The 26,768-nt window shown below is 35.1% G+C and overlaps 1 protein-coding gene across 3 annotated transcripts in view; it reads left to right on the top strand.

Annotated features, from left to right (window-relative positions):
• LOC150103897 (stomatin-2-like) overlaps positions 1-26,768 on the top strand; it is a 119,561-nt gene that overhangs the window by 70,116 nt on the left and 22,677 nt on the right. The window contains exon 1 of one of the 3 annotated variants that reach the window (XM_090397169.1): positions 14,069-14,205. The exons of the other annotated variants lie outside the window; for them this stretch is intronic. Within the exon in view, the coding sequence (XP_090253295.1) occupies positions 14,193-14,205 (13 nt within the window). The 5' untranslated portion in view covers positions 14,069-14,192. Of the gene's footprint in view, positions 1-14,068; positions 14,206-26,768 lie in introns of those variants that run through there. 3 annotated transcript variants of the gene reach the window in all.

The following is a 26,768-nucleotide window of genomic DNA, read 5'->3' as shown; positions in this document are numbered from 1 at the left end:
GCTCGCTAGAAAGACAATGCGACAAAGAAAGAGAGACAAAGCACTTACAAAGAATTAACGGCGATGGCATTATGTCTTTTCTCATTTATCTCTGGTGTCTGTCGGCTGAGTGGGTTCTTACACAGTTCCCCCTCCCTACATTTGCAAAAACTCGAAATGAGCATGACTAACCAGTTCAAGTGAAAATGAATTGAATTCTTGTAGGAATTCGAATGAACATTCGAATTCCTACAAGAATAATTTTTTAGGTTATTGAATTCGATTGTGAGAATTAACTACGAGATAGCTTAGGCCACAGAATTAAAGAAAAACGAGTCCACGACATCGAATGCATGTTTTACTTGTATAACACATCTCCCTATGTAGTGTTTTGTAATGTGATTGCAAAGGTAGGTCTTTGTTTTTAAAATTATTTTAAATTTTATTTTTTTGTTATATATTATATTGTTATATATTAAATTGTTTTTAAAAAAATTAAAACCAATATGTCTTATTCAATGAAGTGGATTATCACCAATACTCTTCAATATATATATATGGAAAAAATTTCAAGAGAGTGGAGGAAGAACGAAATCAAAGGAATTAAAATAGGAAATAAAGAATTAATCAGGCTTTTGTATGCTGACGATCAAGTTATTTTTGATGAAAATGAAGACCAATTACAGGAAAATCTACACGTATTGAACAAAACAATAGAACAATATGACATAAAAATCTCAATATATTAAACAAATCAATAGCATTTCAAGGCAAATAAATTAAAAGATGCAAATTAGTCATCCACAACAAAGTAACAGAACAAGTGAACAAATTTAAATATCTAGGAAATTAAGTAAGCCCAATGGAGAAATCGACTTGCATATAAAAAATAAAAATTCCTAGCAGTTATTGAAACTTTGAACAGACACTTCAATAAACAGATGTCTAGAACAACCCAAATAAAACTATATAAAATAATAGCCAAACCAATTCTGAAACATGGACTTAGTGGACTTAGTGAGAACGAGATAAAAGACAAGAGGAAGCTGCAGAAATGAAGTTCCTAAGATCACTTGCGGGTTATAAAAGAATAGACAAGATAAGAAATAAGAAAACAATTATCCATAATTCATAACAGAATACACCACAGAAAGAATGAATGAGGAGAGATGGCCAAATATTGCCTGAAAATATAAACCAAAGGGACACCGATCAAGAGGAGGACCCAGGAAATTTTTAAACCATTGAAAACGTTACAGGCAAACAATTGCCTAACACGCGAAACCAAGAAGAAGAAGATTTATTTTTTACATAATCCTGAAATCCTGAAGCAAAAACTTTTCAAGGCACTTCAGGCCTCCATTAAGTGGGACTCTGGTCTCACGAGGAGGGGGGGCGATATTCATATCCTGCCTCTGAAGAGTACACTGCAATCAGGAAGCCGCGGGTTCAAATCTTCCTTTAGGGTGGAACTTGAACCTACAGCTTCTTGGTTGTAATGTGCGCTGACTATTAAGCCATCCAGGCCGGAAAATATTAAGAAATATACGAAAGTAAAGTAGAGACTTCAAACTACCTTTATTATTATTATTATTATTTCACTGACATGTTTCTTTTTGGCGCAGGCTATTATAAAATGGATACAGCATATTTGTAAGCGTGCCTCATAAAAATACAAAGATAATCCTACTGTGTTGAGTTAATTTTTTTATGCCCCATATATCCAAACCTGTTAAGATGTAACAATTCTTCATACTTTGTAGACACAAGCTTGCAGTTTAAGTATTAAACCCAATCTTTTAGAGTGTTTTTCTTTTTACGTTCAATGTAAATATTTTTACGACTCTTTCAGCGATCTGTAAGGTGATCGTAAAGAAAATTTTCACGTTATGCTAAAAGGTGTTTTCATAAAAGGGTATACTATAAGAGTAAAATCCAGAATGTACAAACAGAGAGGATTTTTTTATTTTATTTTTAAGTTGGTGATTCAGTGAGACGTAATGTCAACAAATCGGGCGACTTCCTCCTATTTTCAGCTGTATACTTCTGTATATACTTCTGTTTACGAAATCGTCAATCGCGTGGGTTCTTTGATGACTTTCTTTCCTTTTAACTTTTGACTTATTAGATAGATGTGCATGAAAATAGAGAGTTCTACCACGTAATTCTTAGCTGCAAGCGAGAAGAGAGATAAAGAAATATAAAGACGCTTTCACTAAAGTTGGCACTAAATATAGATGTTATGGCCTGTCTCACTGTCTCACTGATGTTATGATCTTCTACTCACTGAAGAAAGTCCTTGGGGATTGCTTCGTCAATGAAAGTCGACGAGCCGATAAGGAAGAGGAGTTAAAAACAACAACGACACTATAACAAGTCTCTCTCTACGGGCGCGAAACGTGTAAATTTGACCTACCAGTATTTTTTTTTTTTTCATTTTACTGCATATTATAATCTTGTCTTACTTTGGTAAACAATTACTGAGAAAGCTTTTAATAAACGATTCACTTAAAAAATGAAAAATAAAAACAACAGGATCATGGTAGGAAAACGATGCCTCTTCTTAATATGTTTTTTTATTTTAATGTAAGCTCAACAATGAAAGGATGAAAATCTACATCATAAGCGACTTCCGGTTTCCAATAGATGGCGGTATCACGCCGGGTGAAGAAAATCATCTACCACCTAAAAACCTTTCAAGATTTTCGTGCTACAGTGGGATTCAAATCAAACCTGAGTTAAGATTAATGCAGTTAGCGTTAATCTTCCTCGTATTTCATTTATTTTAACCCCATCGAAAAATTTGACATTCAAAGCTCTTTATAAATTGAAAAAAAAAAACTTCTACAAAGTAAGGTTCAAAGTAAAGTAATGTTCGGAGAATATCTTCCTAGTGTGTGTGTGTGTGTGTGTGTGTGTGTGTGTGTGTGTGTGTGTGTGTGTGTGTGTGTGGTCAAAATTTGCAGAACGAGTATAGAGGAGGTGTGCAGGACATTTGTCATGGTGAATTTCTAATCTCAGAATTCTCGATCTGTGATGATACACAAGCGCAGTTGATTAGTCTCTCATTTCTTACTAAATTACACTTCATTTTTGTCATTTGATTGGTTTTCATAAAACTTCGCAATTTCCGCTGATGTTCGTGCACTTTTAAAGCATTGAAACCACTATGTAAATTCTTATATTGCGTCATAACTACACATACGGGCCACCGAATTAGAAACTTTTATTGTTACATATAGGCATGCGACTCCCAATTCCGATCCTCTTCAATTCCCTGCGCATGATTCGGTGAGATATGGGCCTGGAACAGCCTTCATTAAATTTCGGACAATTTCTGCATGCGGGAAGTTCTATTTGTTCGTACAAGCCTTTTGAGATGACAGCGATCTTGTTCGGACAGTCTTAGGACCACAGTTACGCTTCTTAGACAAGCAATGCTGGTTATTTTTCCACTGATTAAACATCAGGGATATCTCACCATTAGAGAAACCAGTTTGCTCTGTTGTTTTCATAATCACGGCTCCAGACAGACTGGCACCTGTAACAAATCCTCTATCAATTCCGAAAGATCATTTGTTGTTCCCATTGTGATCAACATTACTGACGATTAAATTCAGTGACCGGTGAATTATCGTGTATTTCAATCACCGTGTTGTCAGTTTTGCACAAAACGTTCCCAGTTTTTACAAATTATCACGAAATGTAAGGAATAATAACCGCCAAAGTTTTTACGCTGATAAGAAATAGTTCAAGCAGTAATAATGGACGACCATAATATGTTACATTATGCTAATTCTCATGTTACAGCTCCGGACCAAAAGATTAGAATAATCAAAAAAACGTGTTCAATGATTTGCAATTCTAATTTATTGCATAAAAAAATAATTTTACCAAACATGAATTAGCATAATCTAAATCTACGTATTTTGTCGATTATATAGCCATGCAAAAATATAAAAATGTAATAAATTATAAGAAATCTGTTATTTGAAAACATTGAAAAAATTAGAATAATTTTTAACGTGGATCAAAATATTAGAATATTCCAAATTTTTGAGATTGCTTTTGAAGAGAGCATAGAAATAGCATATATTTCAGTAGCTGTGGGACTGATTAGTGTGTGAGGTAGAGTTTGCACGTGGATTTCAGTTAATCATTTGCTAAACATGGGTCGAACAAGTGATATATCGGAAGCTAAGACGTTTCGTACTGAGACGTATTCCAATATCCGGAGTTTTCAAAATAATCGCCGCAATAGGGGCCAAAAGGTAATAACTACATCAAGAGATGAGAGGAGATTGAAGAATATCATGAAGAAAACCGCTTCCGAACTGTAAAATATTTTCACAGGAAATGGAAAGAAATAGGTGTGAATGTGTCTAAATCTAAGACGTTGAGGTGACTTCACAAATTAGATTTTAAATCACGTGTGCCTATGACGAAGCAGCTTATGACTTTCATAAGGCAGATAAAGTGCGATGGTGTAAGCAAAGACTGTTGTGGAGTCAAGAGGATGGAAAAAATTACTTTTTAGCGATGAAAGTATGTTTTTGTATGTTCCATGGTCATCAAGGGGTACCGTGACAGAGGTTGAAAATATCACCGAACGTTTCAACCGCATTGAGAAAAAACTTTCATTGGTAACACGTAAGCCAGTTTAGAGTTTCAGCTTTGTTCTTACTCACGCAACTATGACCATATCGCGAATCTCTCTGGTGTCGCTATTAACTATACAATGTTCAGCTTTAATATGTCTGCACAGTTCCACGTGCCTAGATACATCTTTAGATGATTCTTCTTCCACAACGTCGGCTGTTCTGGACGTTAATGTTTTTCACTGGCTGCACTGTCAACGGCGCACCATAATTGGATCCTTTTTGGAAATGAATGAGAACACCGTAGTTTGAACAGATAATCCCATTTCACGTGATGGGTTTAAATGGATGCAGCCTCATTGATGAATATCTAAACTCCTCTTTTATCCCAAACAACGTCCGTTGCTAAAGCAACCGAAGTTAGTTGTAATTGAGAAAGAGAAAATTTTAGTGTTAAATTACAGAAGGGCATTAGCAAATGATAGAGAGACTGCAAAAGTGATCGTATGATTATAGAACGAACTGGTTAATTTCTGAGGTCGCCAGGGATGACAGACACGCAAATGGACAACTCTTGTATGAAAATTAGTACATTAAATCGAATTATCTTGCAGGGAAAGGCCTCTCATTTTCCATTTATTTCACTGGTAAAGGTTAAACACAACTCATAGACGCGCTTTGGGAGATGATCTACTTAGGAAACTGCAACGATGCTTTAATCCCTACCTTGCAAATTCAATCACTCGGAAAATTACCGAAATACATTAGTGATCGTAAACGAAACTATATCTAAGGCGAAAGTAAGCCGTAACTAATAGCTCATGGTATTAAGTCCTATGCAAAGAGCAAAGTTGCAAACAAAGAATATTATATAAACAAGATGTAACAAAATCTGTCCGCATAGGGAAAATTAAGGACTGTAATAGAAAATATAAGACATGCGCTGTCTCACATATTGCAGATTTACGCTTATATCTACTGTGCATGAGTTCAAAATCAAATCCGACGAAATAGGATGGTTAATCTTATTCCTGCGGTATCATATGTCTATATTGCGTGTGTTCTTCTGGCCGGTTCGCCTGTTTTGATGGACGAAAATCCACACTACCGCGTTTGAGACTGACTAACTCAGACTTTTTGTATCTTTCAGAAAAGCGAATATTTATATATATATAATAAAAGTAGAAAAAAATCCTTAGCCCACCCACAGCCCTATAGATTTATAACCTTCCATGTGTGTGTGAATTCACATAAAAAAGAACTAATCTTGGAAATTCGTTTTTTTTTATGTGCGTCATCCGCATGTATTCTTAGAACAGTTTATCTGTCTGCGGAGAAGGGAAAAGTGAATTTAACATTGCTTGAAAAAGCATATAGAAAATTCTCATCGTGATGAGATTTAAACTCACGTCTTTGTTCGTCACTTGTTTCCAATCATGGCAACGAACATCCGATAAATCAAGATGAAGGTGAACAATCAGATATTTATTAGCTAGATATATTCACCGTGAGCACGGTTTGTCAAATTTGTTGCATTAAATACAATTAATAAACTCCAGAATACTTGTAATATTTTCCAAGCACAGAGTACTTTTAAAAGCGAAAGGGAAATGCCCAAAAAGTATAGTTTTTCCTTTCGACCAAAAACCTAATAGTGTTTTTTGTTTCTTATCGTTTAAAGTTCCTCTGATAATTTTCTCACAATAGGATCAAAATCATCAAAAAGAAATGTTGCAAGCTGAATCATCGAAAAAAATTTCGACCAGTTATTATTTTTTTAGTTATTTATTTTTATATTGGTCTCATACACAAGAGATCGAGGAACCTATAAAACATCATTAGCGTATTTGGGATGCAGGTGAGGGCCGAGATAGAAGTTTATTGACCTTTTTTTTATTGGGAATACTTCTTACCGAAGGCTCTTCCAAGGAGACGGAGGTATATGGAATAAAAGAGGAAAAGTTACCACATGTTGCAGCCAACCTCCTGCTTCCAAAATACTTGGCTCACTTTTTTATATTTTTATGAAATCATATCTACTCATCCACTTTCACTCAGAGAGTAAGTGTATTTAAAAAGACGTAGATAGAAAGATTTCAGATAGAAAGATAGCTATATAAATATCTATTTTTTTCTTCTTCTAAAATCTTATAATCAAAGATCAGGGATGGGAGAACGTAAGTAGAATCCCCGAGTTTGACAAACAGATAATGCTGTATCGGAAAATTGAGATTTTTAGAAGGTGCTACTTTTCGATGTTTTGAAATCAATCTTAGACTCAACTGACTCGCCACTTTCATAGCAATACTCATTACTATGAGTATAAGTGATGTTTTAGGAATACTGATTTGAGTTCCACATAGCATGTCGCAATTTGTCCTCTAAAATCTGCCTTTCATATTCATAAGAACGACATTTAATACACTTACTATACCTATTTTAACTGACAATTTCTTGTTTATTTAAATAAAAGAACCAATAGGCTTCACTTCGGCGATGTAACATTATTTAAATTAAGGTAATATTAAATCCTACATTATTTCAAAGCCGAATAAGAAACTCAAAGATTGGAATCAAAGAGTTTCATGCCGAATATAGTAAAGTATAAAAGTTTCGGCGGATTGTAGCGTAAGCTAAAGCACGTAGTTCAACACTAGGGCAACTCGTTGCAAAGTATACCATAATATATAACATCATACATCTCCTAGGAGATGTGTTTTACATTATGGGTAATAGTAAGATTAGTGATCAGAATTTTACTCACCTTTGCAACGAGTTGCCCTAGTGTTGAACTACGTGCTTTAGCTTACGCTACAATCCGCCGAAACTTTTATAGTTTACTATATTCGGCATGAAACTCTTTGATTCCGATCTTTGAGTTTCTTATTCGGCTTTGAAATAATGTGGGATTTAATATCCCCTTAAGTTAAATAAAAATCTTGTTTACTGATTTTTATTCAAAGCTGTTTTGTGCTTTATTAGTTTTTTTCTCGAGTTATTCTTCACCCACCTCCCCATTTTCTTTCAAGGGTGTTTCGCAAAGTGCATAAATGCCTGTTATAGACCGTTTTCTCCTCCGACTGTCTGCTCTGCTCATTTGTATGCATATAACAACTTTGATCTAGCTCTATTGATTTTATTAAAATCTGACATTTGTCGCGACATCTTAATTTGAGTTTCAGTCGAAGTAGTAATTCTAGAATAACGATACAATATAATATCAGCTCCGAATAGCATGGAGTTTAATGAAGTTTGGTATTTTAAATGCTTACAAATAAAAAGTTTGTGGTATTGTCAATTTTGGTTTTGAACGAACCATTTCAATGGCAAACTAGCAATAGTTCACGAGTCAAAAGCAGTTCCTGGGCTCAGTTGCTGCGATAATGAAAGACGTTACTATCCAATAATGCTACTGCGAAATACACTTCTTTTTGTGAATTCGATTGATTCAAATGGCAGTTTGGTTTAACTAAACAGCAATTGTTTTGTCACTATAGTAACGAAAATAAACACAGAGTTGGCCTCTGAAGAGTGTTGAGTAAATTGCGATGCATCAGATCTGTTTTGATTCTTCGCATGAATATATATAAATTGTATTTGCATTTCTTTCTTTCTTTTTATTTCTTCCTTCGGTACAACTTTTGCAAGACATCTGTCTCTCTTTGCGTGCTTCTCATTATCAGACCTTGGTATATTTCGTGTGTGCTTTGTATTTAAGGACACTTTTTTCCTACTTACTCATTCAGTCGAATGTCGAATATCTCTTTTTCGATGAATAATTAACAACTGGCTGGAAAAGGAAGGTACGAGTCTTCTGTTTTCCATTTCTTGTTAAGTCCTGCATTTAGTTTGTCTTTTATGGTGTTAGTTCTTCTGTTATCTCAACTGACACGGAAATTAACGCCTGTACTTTGATGCCCACCTTTACAATTCAGCGTCAATATCGCTGGTTGAGGAGGGGGGGAGTGGTGGAGAAGGATAGAAGGCACTGAAAGAAGTCAATAGTCGTTACGTCACAGAGCAATAGAAATCTTTAGAATTAAGAGGAACAATTAGTGAAAGAAGTAACAGAGCAGGTGTGCAGGAAGAAGTCTTCGTTAACAGGCAAAGTCATTTTCCCACAGGAACACCAGCAAGTAAATTAAATTGGGGAGAAAGGGGAGGAGAAGAGTCGATTTCAATGCTCATATTTTACTAATGAAGGCGTGCTAGCTACAATCCTGTTTATAAATAACGAATGACCTTAACAACACAAATAAGAATCAACGCTTCGTGCTACCATCTGTTGATGGAATGCGCTACTAAGAATTCTCTTCTGAAATAGACCAAACTTATTAATATTAAGAGACCGACTTATTGATTTCGGTGTATAATAAAGCTATATTGTGCAACATTAAATAGGTAATTAGCAGGAGAAGTTGCGCTATGATACCATCTAACTGTAATTGGCTCCAAGGTCATGTTTGCAATGAACCTACAATGTCGACACTGAGACAGATGGGGAGGGGGGGGGGATCTATTTGCCTCATGGATTATCAATAGTATAGAGTGGCGACATCTGGAGTCAAAGAACGTCACTAAATAATATAATTGATTTCCAATTCTGCATCTAGAATTTAGCCTATCTACGTTGTATATGCAACCCATTCAATATCATTATTTAAATTTTCAAAATTTATTTAATCATTTATATTTTTTTTTTTTTACTGTTGGTTCCATAAAATAATTCCAATATAGTTTCAGGTAATTCGATTCAGTGGCACAAAAGTAATTATTTTAGATGCTGGCATCACAAAAGGCTCCATATCAATAATTTGAACCATCCAGAATGTTTTTTATTTTATTGATTCCATTAGAAGTTTGTAGAAAGCTGGTTTTCTTTTATTGACATACGAAGCCGTCTTGCTTAAGGACCAAAGCAATCTACCCACCATAGTAACATTGTATACTTGTCTCTACACTTGCGTTGTCAATAGAATCGCGTGTTGTCGCAGAGTTTTTATTTTTATTTTTATTTTTACTATTGTTATTTTATTTAGAGGTACATTTATCTTTTGAAAGCATTGGTCATCACTGTACACCTCCCTGTGGGAAGGACACAAGCCACAAATGAACAGTGGCAGTATGACAATGCAGTATACTGAATTATTCCAGCGAGGCAGATACTGTAACTTTTTTTTATGCGAATTCCACACTATACATATAATTCCTATAGTAAGTTATTAGTGTGGGCGAGTTAAAAGTTAGGACCAGATAATCCGTGAAATATTTCAGAAATATAACATCCAACACAAGAAAGCCATGCTTATAACATCGATGCATTTCTAATCGTGGTAATATTGTAAAAATGAAATAAATATCGTCGTAACGAGTCTTTGGAATCATTATATATATATATATATATATATATATATATATATATATATATATATATATATATATATATATATATATATATATATATATATATATATATATATATAATTGTCATTTCTTGGTGTAAAACACAGTAATCAATTCGAATATAATTTATTAATTTTCACTTGTTCTTTTGTAATCATTGGGATGCATTCTACCTGTTGCAATGCATAGCTCAAGGAGTGCAACCATCACCAATATACACCTATTTAAAATCTATTTTCTTTGTTTTCTTTTCTTACATGTAACGTATTAAAATGTTATTCGTGGCTGTATCTTCAAAAGTTTGTCGAGGTCATATTTATTTATTTATTAGGTGCTATGTTAAGTTAATATAGTTTTCAGGAAACAACAGCACGGAACTTAGTCAATCGCATAAAGAGGCCAAGTGGCTGATCACAAATAAAAGATCACGTGATGTGTCAGGAAACATTATCGGGATTTTATTAACATACACATACACGGAACTGTTAGACATTGCATACAAAATATGCCAACAGAAGTAAAATACAAAATTAGCACATTAAAAAGAAGTGCATACGTAAATATGAACTTTTGTATACTCAGTCCTTGAGACAGACAGGTTAGTTAGGTTTTGGCACGCATGCAAATCGTGTTCCCTCGCTATCCTGACAGCTAATGTGTACCTGATGTTAGTGTGTTTACACGAAGCTCCTTTGCACGGGAGGGAGAAGGAAATCCCAGTTATCGGGAGAACGTAAAATAAAATAAAATAATAAAATAAAAAGCTACCACCTTGGTATGAAAAGAGCGAACTTATCTGCAGTCATAAAGTCCGTATAAAAGTTCCACTGCTAATGCGCCGAAATAAAGCCCAGACCTTTTCAACCCAAGGGTATTGTTAACGATTGAGTTAATGAGTTCTACACAAAAACGATTTTTGTGTAGAACTCATCAAACTTGGTTGAGTTCGTGAGAATGGCTGGCTAACGCTTTAACCTTAACACGTGAAAATTTTAATCATACCTGCGACATACTAATTGTGTTCAAAACACATTAGACAACGCAATAAATTTTATCCAACATTATAATTCGTGGAACAGTCACAACAACTGGCATTTAAAAAATAATAAACGTCTTCTTAATGGGCCCACGCTTTGATTCCAAAGACTCATTACGACGATATTTATTTCCATCATCATCATCATGAAATTTAGGACATGTACCCTCAAAGGGTGTACAGGACATTATGATAGTACTACATGAAAAACTTAAATCATCATCATCATCACTAACTTCCTATCTTCAATTTTCCTCCAAATCAGTCCGTTACCTGTCATGACTTCAACATTATCAGATCTTATATTTCTATCGTCTAAGGCACTTTTTACTGTATCCACCTATATCGTGGTCTTCCTCTGGGTCTTTTTCCTGCCAGCCTGGCAGAGAACACTTGTTTCGCTAATCTTTCCTCTCCCATTCTGCTTAAGTGACCATACCATCTGAAATTAGCTTTGCTAACATACTCCTCGATGCTGACAATGTCAAGTTCTTCCCTAATATCATCATTTTTAATGTGGTGCTTCCAGTGATGCCATCTCTCCATGCTTCTAATTTTTCTCAGGCCTTTCATATCCGAAGTCTCTAGTCTTTGGTCAAGTGTTTTATTTCTACCCCAGCTCTCAGATCCATAAGTTAAAATTGGCTTGAACACTGTCTTGTATACAGCTAATTTAGTGTTTTGACTAATGTCTTTCTTATTCCATATGAATTTGTTCAGTTGACTTCCTACCATACCAGTTTTGTTGATTCTGTTGCCTATTTCTATATTTAATTTACCATCTTCAGTAAAAATCGTGCCTAAGTAGCTGAAATGTTTCACCTGTTCCACAGGTTCTCCATTCACAACACAGTTGACATTTTCAATGATTCTGCCTATTTTCATTGTCTTTGTCTTTTTATTGCTGACCTTCATACCATATCTATTACATATAAATAAATCTACTTGTAGTAGATTTATTTAGAAGTATAACATAATCTGCTTAAAGCCAAGAGCTGACATCAACATCTCCAATTTTGATATCAGGTTTGATGCCACTTTCCTTCATGTGATCCATATAGATAATGACTAACGGAGGGGATAATGTACATCCCTGTCTGACACCAGATTTAACAATAAAACCGTCTTCCTATACTCCTTTCAATTTGACTTACAACTCAAATAAACACTAAGTATTGCTTGATATAATGCCCCATTGATACCTACAACTGTAGACGTTTGAATAACGTTTCTCTTGGCACCTTGTCATATGCCTTTTCCAGATCTACAAAACCTAAAGAGAGATCTTTATTTATTTCCACTGATTTATTTCCTCTTTACAATATTTCTGTAATATTTCACCGCGATTAGAAATACGTCGATGTATAAGCATTGCTTTCTTGTACTGGATGTTATACTGACAGTAATACTCAATGCAAATTAATAAAGTCACGCATACTGATTAGTCGCTTAATGCGACGATAGCAACAAATGCAAAGTAGTCCAGTAGCAGTCTGTATTTTTCAGTTGGGACTAATCTGCTGGCTTTCAGTCATATTTTTAGCCCGTTTACATTTTCGCAAATGTTAAGTTGCTTTTCACCCAAACGGAATTGACACTTTCGACTGAACAGCTATCTCGATCGTCAGCATTGGCGTCATGACTCGCAGACAGAATACAAGGTACTTTATTAAATAGTATTACGGCGAGAATTTCATTCCTGGTAAACGGAAGTAAATTAATAGACAATAAGATGGCCAGTGCCGGATTTAATTTGTTGTAGTCCATAGGAAGAATTTTGTAGTTTTTTTTTTTTTAATTCACAACATAACAATTATAAGTTATTTAGATATCCTATTCCATTTTAGCATTTAGAATTAGCATTTGCAGGTGTTACCATTCCAGAGCCATATTTACCCATGGTTAAATATGGCTCTGGAATAGTGGCATGATGGAGCAATGTTGTGTTTCGTTAATACAGCCGTTCTTTATAACAAGTACAAATGCATTGATTTATTGCACAAGAAAACCGGATTATTCCATAATTCCATATTGCGATGCCACAAAATACGTCATCATACAAATCAACAGAATTATGCAGAATTTATCAGGTCATCACAAGGGCAGTCCGTATATTTCTCATTTAAATAAACAAAAAATATGAAAAATAAAATAAAATAAAAATTTTCTCAGCAAGTCATAGGCTAATGGGATTGATCTATGTTGCTATATTTTTATCGCAAGTACATGACATGTGCTTGCTGGATCACGAATCCTCTGATGAAATTCATGAAAAACAACACCTTTTAACTAATTCATGATGTGCAACAACAGTCGTCCGCTCTGCCTTCTGGCAATACACAGTATACGGCCACAACGCAAATAATTAAGTTTACATTCGCTTGTCCTGGTACATTCTTCCATGCATTAAAAATAAACATTTAATGAAAGTATCCGCTGAAAGCGCGTGCCTGCAGAAAAAGCAAACACAGCAGTGTTAGCGTGACAGTTGCTTCTTGATGAAATCAAACGTGATGATGAAATGTCCTTTTGTATGTTATTCATATGACGAATAAACAAACGCGTACTAATTTTACCTGTATGCTAGGCTTCCTGGTGCAATCCAAGAAATACCTATATGAACAATTCTAAAAGTATCCTTCCGCTAAGGACAAATATATTGAACAACTATAGCAGTTTTCACACAAAAATTGCTGTAGTTATTGGATAGTAATTGTGATTAATGTACAAAATTGTCAAGTGTCTGATGAAAACCGATAACGTATATCCCTAAGATGGAATGCATCTGCGATATTTTGCTCTATGAGCCGTCATATATAATCTCCAATTACTACGGTAGCCTTCTGTTTATAGAAAGCCCGATTAAAATCAGCATATCTAATAATGCTGAAACAATAATTTACACAACTAGTAGAATTACTATAAATTTATATTAGCTAAACCAAATAACGATAAAACGACTCATAGTTGCTCGATGGACGCCACGTGGCTTTGAGGCAACGCGCATGCGCAAGCAGTCGATAGAAGGCAGAGATGTAGTACCACTTTGTGCTTGACAGTTGCCGTCACGTATACATGCAGAGTGACATCATGAAAGCTAGGAATTTTCCAAGTGAATAATACGCAACTCTGTAAGGATTTTGAGTAGTTCACAAAAGGGAGAGGGAGAGAGAGCGATGTATGCTAAAGGTAAGGTCATCAACCCTTGTAATACCTTTAATGTTTGAATCTGGATTAAATTTGGCAGTATTTCATGAAGCCACTTTCACTCTTTGCATTTTAAATAAATAATGTTTACATATATTTTATTTCCTAATACAGAAAGTTGTGAACATCATGAGGTAGGAGTATATTTCATTATTAATATCGTATACTTACAATATGAATAGACAAACGAAACGAAAGTAAAAAGGAAATGATTCCGCTTACTTTTTACTCTCAGGCGTTTTAAAACTCCTTTTTTATGCATTTAAAAATATTATTTTTATTTATTTTGGTTGTAAATGCACCGATATGGAATGGATATATTTTTTAAAAAAATGCTTCTTTCGAAAGCAAATAAGTAGCAGAAAATTTTCGAATGAAAATATGTAGCAGAAAATTATTAAATGCAAAAATTATCATCAAACAAATAATACCATTTTGGATATATTCACCGCTTTTTATATCTTAAGTAAATTCTGTACATATTTTAAAACATGCAACATTAAATTTCGCTAAAATAAATAGCAACCTTGACTTACATAACTGATGTCTTTCATATTCGTCTGCTCTTACTTTCAATGCGCCACCTACAATAAATGCTCTTTAATTAGTTTCAAAATAAGTGGATAAAAGAAAATGATATTAATATTAATTACTATATCTTAATTACATGCATAAATACTAGTACTACTATTTCAATTCGTGTATGAATACTTTTACAATAAATCCTAGATAAAATATGTACTTGAAGGAGATTAATACTTCTTTCGAAAGCAAATAATTCATTATTTAATTATATCCTTCTTTTGTTAGCGCGAGTACAGTAGAATTTAATGTTTTATTTAATGAACTTAAAATAATCATAATTTAATACAATTCAGTTATTAGAGAGAAATGGTTAATACTGATATTAAGGAGTTCATTTATGTTGTATATACTTGTATTTTCTATTTTATTAATGCATTTCGCGCTCGCAAACTAGATATAAATTATCTAGTCTGACTAGTTTTCAATAATGTTTCAAACATTTTATTAAACACAGTGAAATGTAGAATCGAATTAAATTGGTTTTTTACTATTTATTTATATTTTAATCTACCCAATACATCAGAGGCTACAAAACCTGTACACAACAGGAGCGTACGTGTGTGTGTGTGTGTGTGTGTGTGGACAAGTTGTTGTTGTTATTATTGTTTAGAATTACAACCGAAACGACAAAGACTATGATGCCAGTATATTATCTCTGTTAGCTATATCTGGCGGATATGTCTGTTTTGTGGTTTTAAAAAATTTCGATGAAAAGGCTCCCACCTCTGTATGAGATTAGCTAACTGCTGATCTTATGTAGAGACGAAGGCGTCGTGTCCTAGATGAGATTCGAACCCAGGTCCTGTCTGGACAAGTAGTCAAGGAGAACGAAGGAATCTAACAAGTTTCCTGAAAAGTTGGGGTTCGTATTCATTGGTAAAAATAGTATGGAGAAGGCTGCTTCTATTCCAAAGAACGGAGGCAGATGGAATAAAAGAAGAAAAGTTTCGATATGTTCTGAGTTGAACTGTGTACGGATGCTTACTAATGGCTGCTGAAAAGCGAAGAATGGTAACGGTCAGTTCGGTGGAGCAACGCCCATGCAAATACCTATGAAGAAGCACAATGAAGAGAAGAGCAACTATGAGAAAATGATTGGATGGAGTCTCTGAGAGAGGGGGGGGGAGATCACCTATTAGGAGGACTGCCCATTTCTTTATACATCAAGAATTTTTAGGAAATTTTAGGTCAGATCCCAAACGTGTGAACAAAATTCTAATCTTGGTCGGATTTCGGATTTATAAAGCGCTAGAATTTGAGAGGGAGAATAATAACAGAAATTTTTTTGAGGCCGAAGTGGCTATGGATGTGATATGTTTACACCAGGATAACTTAGAAGCGAGCGTTCAGCCCAAGAAAAGAACTGATCTGATTTTAGAAATCGGAACATTATCATAATTAAGAAAAATTGAAGTAGGGTCATTCTTCCGGGTAATAACATAGGATTGCATATTTACAGAACTGAAATTCAACCGATTATCTTAATCCCATTTCAGAATAATGAGGAAGTCAGTGTTTAGGACACTGGTTATGAGAGAGATATTAAAGTTCTCTCATTTGGGTACTACAAGGTTTCTCGAATGAAGAAGATGAATGAAGGATGTTGTCATCAGCAAAACTACGGATAGAATTTGAAATTAGAGAGGTTGGATCATTGATGTATAGAGGGAAAAGCATGGACCAGAGTACAGAACACCGAGGTACTCCAGCATTAATAAAGAAATCTAATGAGAGGAACTATCTACCATGATCCTCAGTGAACAAACCGAGAGGAAGCTGGCAATCTGGTCACAAAGAGGAGGAGGAAGACCTTGAAATGTTAGCTTGATATTTCCAAGGCGTTTGATCACTTGCAGTAAAAAGATCTAGAAGGCCATAAGGTTAGCTAGGAGATCAGACGTGGAACAAGAATAGCAGAATATATATATTGGTAATTACTAATCACTAATTGATGGATCTCTGGGTAGTAAAAGATGCTATGGTTGATTATTTTCTCCATCACTTTCGAGAGTATTGAGCAATGAGATGATAGTTTGATTTTTCAGGGACAGTTTGGATAAACACTTGCTTGTTTACATACATTCGGCAATGGAAAGGAAATTCATAATGCATTAAGAGTAATAATAGACAGAAGAATTTAAGTAAATAAATCTGCATACGAAGTCTTATACATTATGAAAAGGCATTGGATAATATACAATCGACTAAGCATTTAGAAATAATGAAAACAAAAAGGAAGGAACTGACTGGAGAGAGATAATATAATAAATCAATTATATGCCAACTAGAAACTAAAAATAAGAATACAGAAAGATTGTGCACTATCACTGTTATTTTTTAATCAGTAAGTAGAAAATGCATTATATTTATTTTCTTCTAAATTTAGTATAAAAAGAAGGAATCTATAATGTTAATGTTGATAGAGTATAGATACACTCATGAGCTAAACGTTATGAGCCCCTAACCTGTTTCTGGCCAACCAGACTGCACAGTTCGCCAGAAACAGGCCAGAGGTGGTGGTGGCGGTATCTCCGTAAGTAGGATTGCTCTCGCAGACATCACTGGCTTATCTTTTCCCCATTGAACATACCACAGCAGCTAATTCTTACCTTGGAATTGTTTAGGAACAGGTATTTCCCTTATATGGCGACAATGTGGCCTTGATCAATCTGGACTCTTCCTACAACGCCAAGTGTTACAAGGCTCGCATTGCCCAAACATGATTCAAAGAGCATGTCCAAGCATCTCGTATGATCCTCTAGACCAGCGTTTCTCAACCTTTCTAAGCCCAAGAACCAGTAAAATGCCTAAAACAATTCTATGGATCACTAAGTTACAGAGACGTAGCTGGGGGAGGGGGGGTGCGATCCGCCCGGGCGACACTTTTTTTGGCGTTTAAGAAATCTTGCCATACTGTCTATAAAACAGCAACTGAGTGATGAAATAGACTTCGAATGCCATCGACGATTTTGCGAACAGAAAAGAAAGAAAAATAACATTTTAGAATGTTGGAATTAAAGTTTTACTTCAAAAATAAACAGTGTTTATAATGTATTTCCCTATACATCGTTTTGACTTTTTGTAATTTTTTTAAAAACCTATGTAGGAATTACCAACATTTCGGAAAAACTGTGTCATTTATAACATAATAAATCTAAAAGCATGTTTTGAATACATATGGAAACAATTTTGGAATTGAACGATTAAAAATGTGTCATCATTGAACAAAGTTTTAATTTTTATTAAACAATAAATAATATGATATAATTATGTTACCACTTACTTTAAATGAGATGGTTGAGCTTCCCGGCCCTTGTAGAGTTGCTGAATATCTGTCTCAATCTTGGTCAACTTCAGTCAAAGATCGCCATATGCACTAAGACGATTTCTGTATTTTGTTTTCATTTGAAGGAGCGATGAAAATCCTTTATCAAAAAGATAGGTTATAGAAAACTGCATGACGATTTTTAATGCTTCTTCAGATAATTCGGGAAATTCACTTCTCACTGAAGGCGAGATACAAAATCGAGCCAAACCAAGATCACGCAATTGCATTTTAAGTCCACTGTCAGTTGAAAGCTCAATTAATTGTTATTTTTTCGATAACGAAAGGTCGTTCTCGTGACTGCAAACCTGAAATGGATCGCGAACTCACAGAAATTTCTTATAAAAGTTATTCGGAAAATATGTTTCAAAATTCCGTTTCAGATTTTTGAGCTGGTCACAAACCCTTTCCAGAAACTCGGAATAAACAAACATATCATTTTAAACTAAAAAAGATTCCACTGTTGGAATCTTTTTTAGTTTCAACCAGTTTTTTCTCGAATGCCTTTATTTAGTCGTAGACATCAAAAACAGTTAAAGAATTTCTCCAAAGGAAGAGATTTAGTTCATTTAATTTCAAAAAAATGTCTGAAAGGTAGGACAGTGTTGATAACCATGCTTCGTCAACAAGGAGTGATGCAAAATCAGAATTACGTTCATGTACAACAAACAATAAAACTTCTTGCCTTAATTGAAATGACCTTGTTAGTACTTTGAACCTGGAAAGCCAGCGAATTTCAGAATGAAGCAAAAGTTGTATATATTCACTACCCATTTCATCGCAGAGTACTGAAAATAACCTGTTATTTAACAGTCGAGCTTTAATCTAATTAGCTAGTTTTACAGCGTTGTATAGCACAGTTTTAAATTCTGGTGGCATTCCTTTGGAGGCTAACGCTTTCCTACGTATGAAACAATATACCCGATTCATGTCCGGAGCTACTTCCTTGACCATAGAAACAACCCTACTATGCCTGCTTGTAAGGGCGCGAGCTCCATCCGAACAGAAGCCTATACATTTTCCCCACTGGATCCCTTTGTGTATTATGTACTTATTGAGAGTGTGAAATATTTCTTCTCCAGTTGTTCAGGATAGCAAAGTTCTAGAAAACAGAATATCATCATGAATGTTGTTATCATGCGCATATCTTATGTAGTATATTAACTGCTCATCATTTGTAACATCAGTAGTCTCGTCTATTTGCAACGCATAATAAGGGCTCTTCTTAACTCGTTCGATTAATTGAGATTCCACGTCACCTGCCATATCATTAATTCTGCAACCGACAGTGTCATTTGAAAGAGGAATCAAATCTTTCAGTAACTTGTTGCCAAACATAGTTTTTGCCACATCTTTTATATCTGGAAGTAGAAAATTTTACCCGATAGAATGAGGTTTCCCTGATAGGATGCTTCTAGTACCTTGCTATTAATGGAACCCATGACCGAAATTACATCTTTCCGATGATTTAATGTCCCTAAACATCACTGAAAAAATTAAATTGACTTATTTTTCACATCACAATGTTTAGTTTCTAAATGTTTGAGTTTCGCAGGTTTCATGCACTCGTTCGACAACACTTCATAACACAAAACACGCTGAGGTTTCTGTTCACTTTCATCGCCACACCAAGTAAACCCGAATTCCAAATATGAACTGTTATATTTCCTACTGTATTTTTTCTTTGAACTGCTTGTTTCTTCTACTTTAATAGTATCAGATTTACTCGCCGTTACAACACGTGTATCACAATTAGGGTTAGCATCACCTGTTTCATTTGCCCTTCTTTTTAAAGTCCAAGTTCTAAGCCACTTTTCCATTATTACAAAGCGTTTCCGAAAATATATATAAATACTGGAGTTAACTCACGACACACTTTGTTCAAGTATCACTTAGCATTTTTGAAGGTATACTGAGCCTTGGTTGAAGGAGGGAAACCTTCAATAATAAAAATCAGTTGGTTGAAATGTGGCTAACACATGTTCACTTCAAATCTGACAAAACAGCAAGGGAAGGCGGAAGCAATAAAACTATATTGTTGTTCACTTTACCCATTTTTTTTTTATTATTCTTCATTTTGGTGCTACAAATTTAGCGGCAGAATGACGAATCATAAAAGAGGGGTGAATTGAACAACAATATTGTTTTATTGCTTCCGCCTTTGAACATTCTGACGCTATTTGTTGTTTTTTTAAGTCTCCATTTCATTTCAATAATTTTTACTTCCTTATTCAATTTTAATTTGTTTTGTTTGGATAATTAAAATATATATTTATTTGATTAATTTAAGTCTTCCTACGGACCACCTGTCCCATCGTCGTGGACCACAGGTTGAGAAACACTGCTCTAGACGCACCATTCTCCTGATTTGAATCCCATCGAATAAATTATGGGATCATGTGGAATGCAGCATCCGCCGGTCGATGCCACTACTTCGCTCGGTCGCTGATCTCCGAAAACCTATTCTCTCTAGTTAGTCCAGAATATCTCACGACATCTTCCGTGGTCTAGTGGAATAATCAACGCCAAGATGGGTGCAAGTAGTTATCTCGGCCAAAGAAGCCCCAACACGCTACTGGTTGGCATAATGTTTTGGTTGAAGAGTATACGAGAGTGGTCTGAAAAGTTCTCGGCCTGACAATGAAAAAACGAATTTATAATTTCAAAATTATTTTTATTTTTCCACATAATCTACTCCCTTAAGACTAATACATTTATTCCAGGGATGCTCTAGCGCCATTATCCCGTCCCTGTAGTGGTACGGTTTTTTCTAGGGGAAGGGGGGGGGTATAGGGCAGTATAGTCCTCTTAGTATAGCTGAGGATGAACCGGATTTAAAATAGATAATATACAGGATTGATGAGATATCGCATTAGTATGAACAACTGAATATAAAAACAAAAACAACTAAAATAGCAATCACAGGATCTAGACATTGAATAACTGAAATCGTCAGTGCATCTCAGCGGAAAGTCGGTTAAAAAATGGAGAATTCCTAAACGGAAACGGAAAGAAATATATTTAAGAAAATGAGGTAGTTTATTGCAAACCAAATAAATGAAAAAGAGTCATAAAAATATAGAATAAAAGCCAAAAGGTTATTTTTCTGGCAACCTTAATAATAATGAAGGGGATACAAATCCTTTGATGTTTATCTACCAGTAAGCGAAACTCTAAGAACTAGGACTAAGATCTATGAGTTTCATACCAAAAAAACTATCGGCAAATCCAAGTGTACGTAACTACTTGGTAGTACAACACCAAGGCAACTCGTATCAAAGGTGGAGAAAGCTCCCTCACTATCCTTGATATTTTCTCATAATGTAAAAACACAGCCTCTAGGGGATGTAATACTGTAATTACATTATGAGGAGAGGTCACTACCTAGACCGGTTTCAACCTTTTTTGAGGTCTCATCAGTGAGTAGGTAGACCTGGAAGAATATAGTATATTCTTCCAGGTCTACCTACTATTATATTATATACTATATATTATATTATATTATATTATATACTATAATTCGTATAGTGAAGGTATGTAAGTTCTTTTCACTTAAACCTTGTTATCTTCCAGGTCTACCTACTCACTGATGAGACCTCAAAAAAGGTTGAAACAGGTCTGGGTAGTGACCTCTCCTCATGATGTAATTACAGTATTACATCCCCTAGGGGCTGTATTTTTACATTATGAGAAAATATCAAGGATAGTGAGGGAGCTTGCTCCACCTTTGATACGAGTTGCCTTGGTGTTGTACTACCAAGTAGTTACTTTTGGATTTGCCGATAGTTTTTCGGTATGAAACTCATAGATTTTAGTCCTAGTTCTTAGTTCGCTTACTAGCAGATAAACATCAAAGGATTTGTATCCCCTTCATTATGAGTCATAAAAATGTTTCTGTGGAGTGTATTCTTATAATTGCTGGATCGCCATAAGCATAGCAGAAGAATGAAAACGAATTATTACAAGAAGTCAATCTGACAGGATAAACGTGAAATATTATTTGAAATGAAAGAGAACTGAGTGTTGATGATGACAATTGCAGGAGGGAAGAGGAAATTCTTGGAAGACGTATGGAGCCATAAAAATTACTATGAATATATTAAAGGAATAGATATTAGGTAAAAGAAGAGGGTCATCAAGACACACTTTATTTGAGGATGCTTCGTTTAATTGGAAGTAGTTATGAGAAATCAAAGAGAAAATCAATCCTAAGATAGAGAGAGAAATATAGCAGTAACTTCATAGTGGAAAGAAGTGTCCGTTAGAATGATATTAGAATCATACAGTTAAGTAATTCATATAATATTTTTACCTTTGAACTAGGGAAGGAAACTTCATGTGATTGGTCTTCAACGTTTGGACAAGTTTAAAATTGAATAAACATAATTATAATTTTATGCAAAGTACAAAGGAAGCTTATGTTATTCTTCTTTTACTTTACATTAGATTATTCCTTATGTACAGATTTATTTGGTGGACCTCGAAGATGTCAACATACAGATATAGTAATGGAAGCAAATTTACTATAAAAATATTTGTGCAGTACATTTTTGTCGCATGCATTCAGGATTTTTACACCCCTCCCCCTCTTCTATCAGTGGCTTCCCTAAAATTCTTGTTGCTACACTGGGTTTTCCCCGAAAAAAAAAAAAACTGCCAAAAAATCGAAATTCAAGGTTGAATATTTGTAGCTGATTAATGTTCACGTATTAGTCAGCAGCTAAGCAAAATTGATTAACTAAACACAAAGTTCTGACACTCTCAGGGTCCTGGCACAATCACTGAATTCCTATCTCTGTTCCAAATTTGCAGTGTTACTCACGAGTTTATTTTGGATGGACTGCGTATATTTAAAACTTTAAATTTCATTTTTAACACAATTGTTTTGAAGTTTTGTGATGAAAAGGATCCCGAATCCAACTAGAAAAATATTCGTTTAATTAGTACGTTTCTTATAGTATTTTTATTACCGTTTTAAAAGCGCTTAAAATTCCAGTGGAATACAGTATTATTTTTTAAGGTTTCGATCATATTTTAATCATATCACTGAATATACTTTTTTAATTGCCTAAAACAATATTTAATTTGAATTTTATGTTCGATTCCTTATTACTTATTATAATTTTCTCCCACAAAAGCATGTAAGAAGCATTTAGCTTTCGTAGCACATTCTTTGGCATAATTATGTCGTCATATTTACGAAACGTTTTGATCATTGTGAATATTTGATTCCTGTTATTATTGAAATGACAAACTTCCCTGAAGGATTATCAACCTTCGTTAAACAACTCATCCCACTTCACCTCTCATTTCGAAGTTGAGTGGCAAGCATTTCAGTGAAGAGCGAAAATATTTTATCTCATACAAGATATCGTTGGAAACAAATTCCTTTGCATTCCTCGTCTGCACAAAAGAGATTTGGTTGTCATCTTCTTAATTTACTTCAAAGTAGTGAGAGACTTTTTTTGTTTGTTTTTGCACAGGAAAAACTAAAAAAATGCTGAGGAAGTAAGTCGCGCTGAATTATACTGATCAAATGAATTTCCGTGCAGCAAGAGAAGTAGGTGCTATCAAGATTGTCAAAGATGTCACGTGCTCGACACCAAAGAGCTACTAAATACAGAAGAGCTTTTAAAGTGAGCGAAACGCGAGTTCGCAATCAACTTTACGACGACGACGAATTAACAAGGCATCAGTATGTCACTAGAGCTCAAACAGAAAGCAAATGATCTACTTAAAAAATAATTCAAGCTACAAAAAACTTTTCTTTACTTTATAAAGCTTTTTTTTTTCCAAATTATATAAATAGTTTTGGCAATTCTCCCACCCACCTCTCTTCAGTTCTCCTCTCAGAGCAGAACTGACCACCTAAAAATCATAATTTAATCACACAAAGGTAAGCTCTGATGTAACTTCGCTGCATCTAAGTGAAAAGTAGTAAACTTGTGTTTGTATCAGCTCATGTAGTATAAAGAAATCATAAACGAATTTATCTTAAAAACAACGTAATATTTGCAACACTGTTCTTTCACAACTGTCCAGGCGCTTCTATAAAAAGTGTATAAAGTATACGCACATCCGCCTAAAGTATGCGTTTATTTAAAGAAATTGGCAAAGAGGACCACGATAAGCGATGATATTATGGGTCATCGGGATGAAGTGGTTTCTCTATCAAAGAGCCACGTGTGAAAGTGCACCGGAAACGATTTGGCATAGCGGCTGCGAAGCGGTGAATGGTGTGGTGTCTCGGATACTGTCGTCGTGACTAAGGTTCGTAAAATCCTGTAATGCCGAACACATCATTCCAGTTCAGTTAATAAATATTGAGTTGGATTGAAACATTAGTGATTGGACAAATTATAACGAACTCTGTTGTAATTTAATATTACATCCTGGAGACCAAAGGAGAACGTGAGTACATTATTTCTGTTAACTGCGTATATTTCAATGTCGCAGATTTCCGGTCTTTGGATCGCTTTAATAGAATCATTTAGTCACAAGTTGTATGCGCAAGTGAAGTTGGTAAATGTTTTTCCTAAAGTTAGATCAAGGAAGAATATTTTTCATAGAAAACACTCCGATGTTATTGTTGGTGATTCAATAGCATGTATTATGGACACAATGTATGAGATTTTCTCCCCTTTTTTATATATCAACCCACACAGAGGGTTTTTTTTTTCAAGGGGACCTTTACATCCATAAGTTTGGGAAGCACTGCACAACATGCCAGTCGAGGTTCAGCAATGGGAAAGAGATCAAGTTTGAATGTCTGTAAGTGGTGCTGGTGGTGGACGGGATGTTAATATTGAGAGTCTGGATGTTTGTAAAATCCACATGGAAATTTTTTTGAGTATATTGCGTTGTTTTTTGCTATTTTTTGAAATTATATATATGTTTGTATTTTTAATGGAAATTTTATTTTAATCTCAGTGACTCTATAATTTGCTAAACTAACTTTCATGGTGGAAGTTTTGGGAAAGTCTACAGAGCGGGGGCATTTATCAAGAGTGAAGGACTTGTAGACACGATTTCATAAAGAAAGTGCCCATATTTCGAGCATTCCTCTGACCCCCCCGCCCCTGCAAGTTGTTATACTCGGTCTCCATCCAGGCACAGCCTGGAAGGCCAACAGCGGCACGATTATTTCATCTGATCTAAGAGGATTTCCGGCATTTCCATGCCTGTTTTTCAATGTGTCTATTTTCACTCTCACTTCTCTTATTAACATCCATCTCATCTCGTCTTCCTTTCCCTCTTTTACCTTGTGGTGTCGAGGGTTTATTAATCATGGGAAGCCCCCCCCCCTACCGAAGCGTCATCAACAAGTTTGTTTCCGTGTACGATCTAGCAGTCCTCCTTCTGAAACTGCTTCACTGCTGTGCTTTCGAATGGAAGAGGCCCTTGCTCCCTTAGTTGAATAACTGGGGTGTTCAGAGCGTGCTCAACAAGACGAAAAATGCATTTGCCACTTTGCGCTTCCAAGCAGAGTAGTTCACCGGGTGATGAAAGTACCCCACCTGCCAGCTAAAGTCTGGATAGTATTTCCTTCAAGTAGGGATGATATGCTTTTAAGACGGCATTGCTCGCCTTGCCAGAGTCCCCATTTGGTTACAGACTATACCACGCAAGGCGGGCGCTGAATTGGCTGCGAGAAGTTATGTATTGAGCGTCACCATAAATGTAACGCGATTTGAGTAAATGAGTAAACTCTCATTCCGTTCCTCTAGTTCTTGTGAAGCAGAGTTTTCTTTTCTGATCAGTGTATTATATATCTGCATGGTGTTCGATTTCCGTAGCCTGTTTTTTTTTTCCTTAATTCCTAAATTACGTCAACAGTTTTTATCCTGTAGAAAGTGGTGAAAAGATATAACAAATATGCATAATTTAAACCCATAGTGAGGTTTAGTGCATCATACCATCCTTGTTCTTCAATCGTTTTAATACTGCTTGACATTATTTAAAACTGCCTATATATTTTTAAAAAAATATCTTAAAATGATGTTTAAAGAATACTAGAAGAACGATAGAACTGCCTGCATGTAAGATACTATGCAACTAGTGTGTATTTCTACTAGGGTTATGTAATATAAATCATAAACGTACTCTATGCTTTCTTTTAAATTCCCCAAGGTAAGATACCTACCAGTGATATAAATGCAAGTGCACGAGGATAGGGCACCGAACTGTCCCCATCTCGTGATCTTAATCCAAATTGGCATTGTTATTCTAAACTCGTGTGAATGCAATGGTTTTTTTAGTTGCGGGGTTAAAAATCGAATTTTTTTGAGCGAGCTAAACCTTCAGCTGCTTCAAAGATCGACTAAGTCAATCGGTTTGCTGTAATATAACGTACAAGGTTTTTATTCTTTATTCTGCAAATATTACGTCATAGATGTTACCACGCAGCCACCTTGGTAGTTATGCATATAGAGTATGCTCTGGATTATCCTGGTTCGGATTATTTTTGCATGATTATTCTTTAATTAACTGAGTACAGTATATAATTCATAAAATTACGCACTTTGGTTCATAATAGGGGGGGGGAGAGTTCATAATAGCACTTTGGTTCATAATACATCCTTGTGTGACGATTCTCCATCGCAGAGTAAGCACACTCAGAGAACGAGTGGTGTGT

Source organism: Typopeltis vanoorti, chromosome 8 (assembly GCF_054136105.1).
Source record: "Typopeltis vanoorti isolate ZY-2024b chromosome 8, IOZ_Tvanoo_1.0, whole genome shotgun sequence".
In the NCBI taxonomy this organism is placed as follows: domain Eukaryota; kingdom Metazoa; phylum Arthropoda; class Arachnida; order Uropygi; family Thelyphonidae; genus Typopeltis; species Typopeltis vanoorti.
The sequence above is the reverse complement of the archived record's forward strand: the minus strand, read 5'-3'. Positions and strand labels throughout refer to the sequence as shown.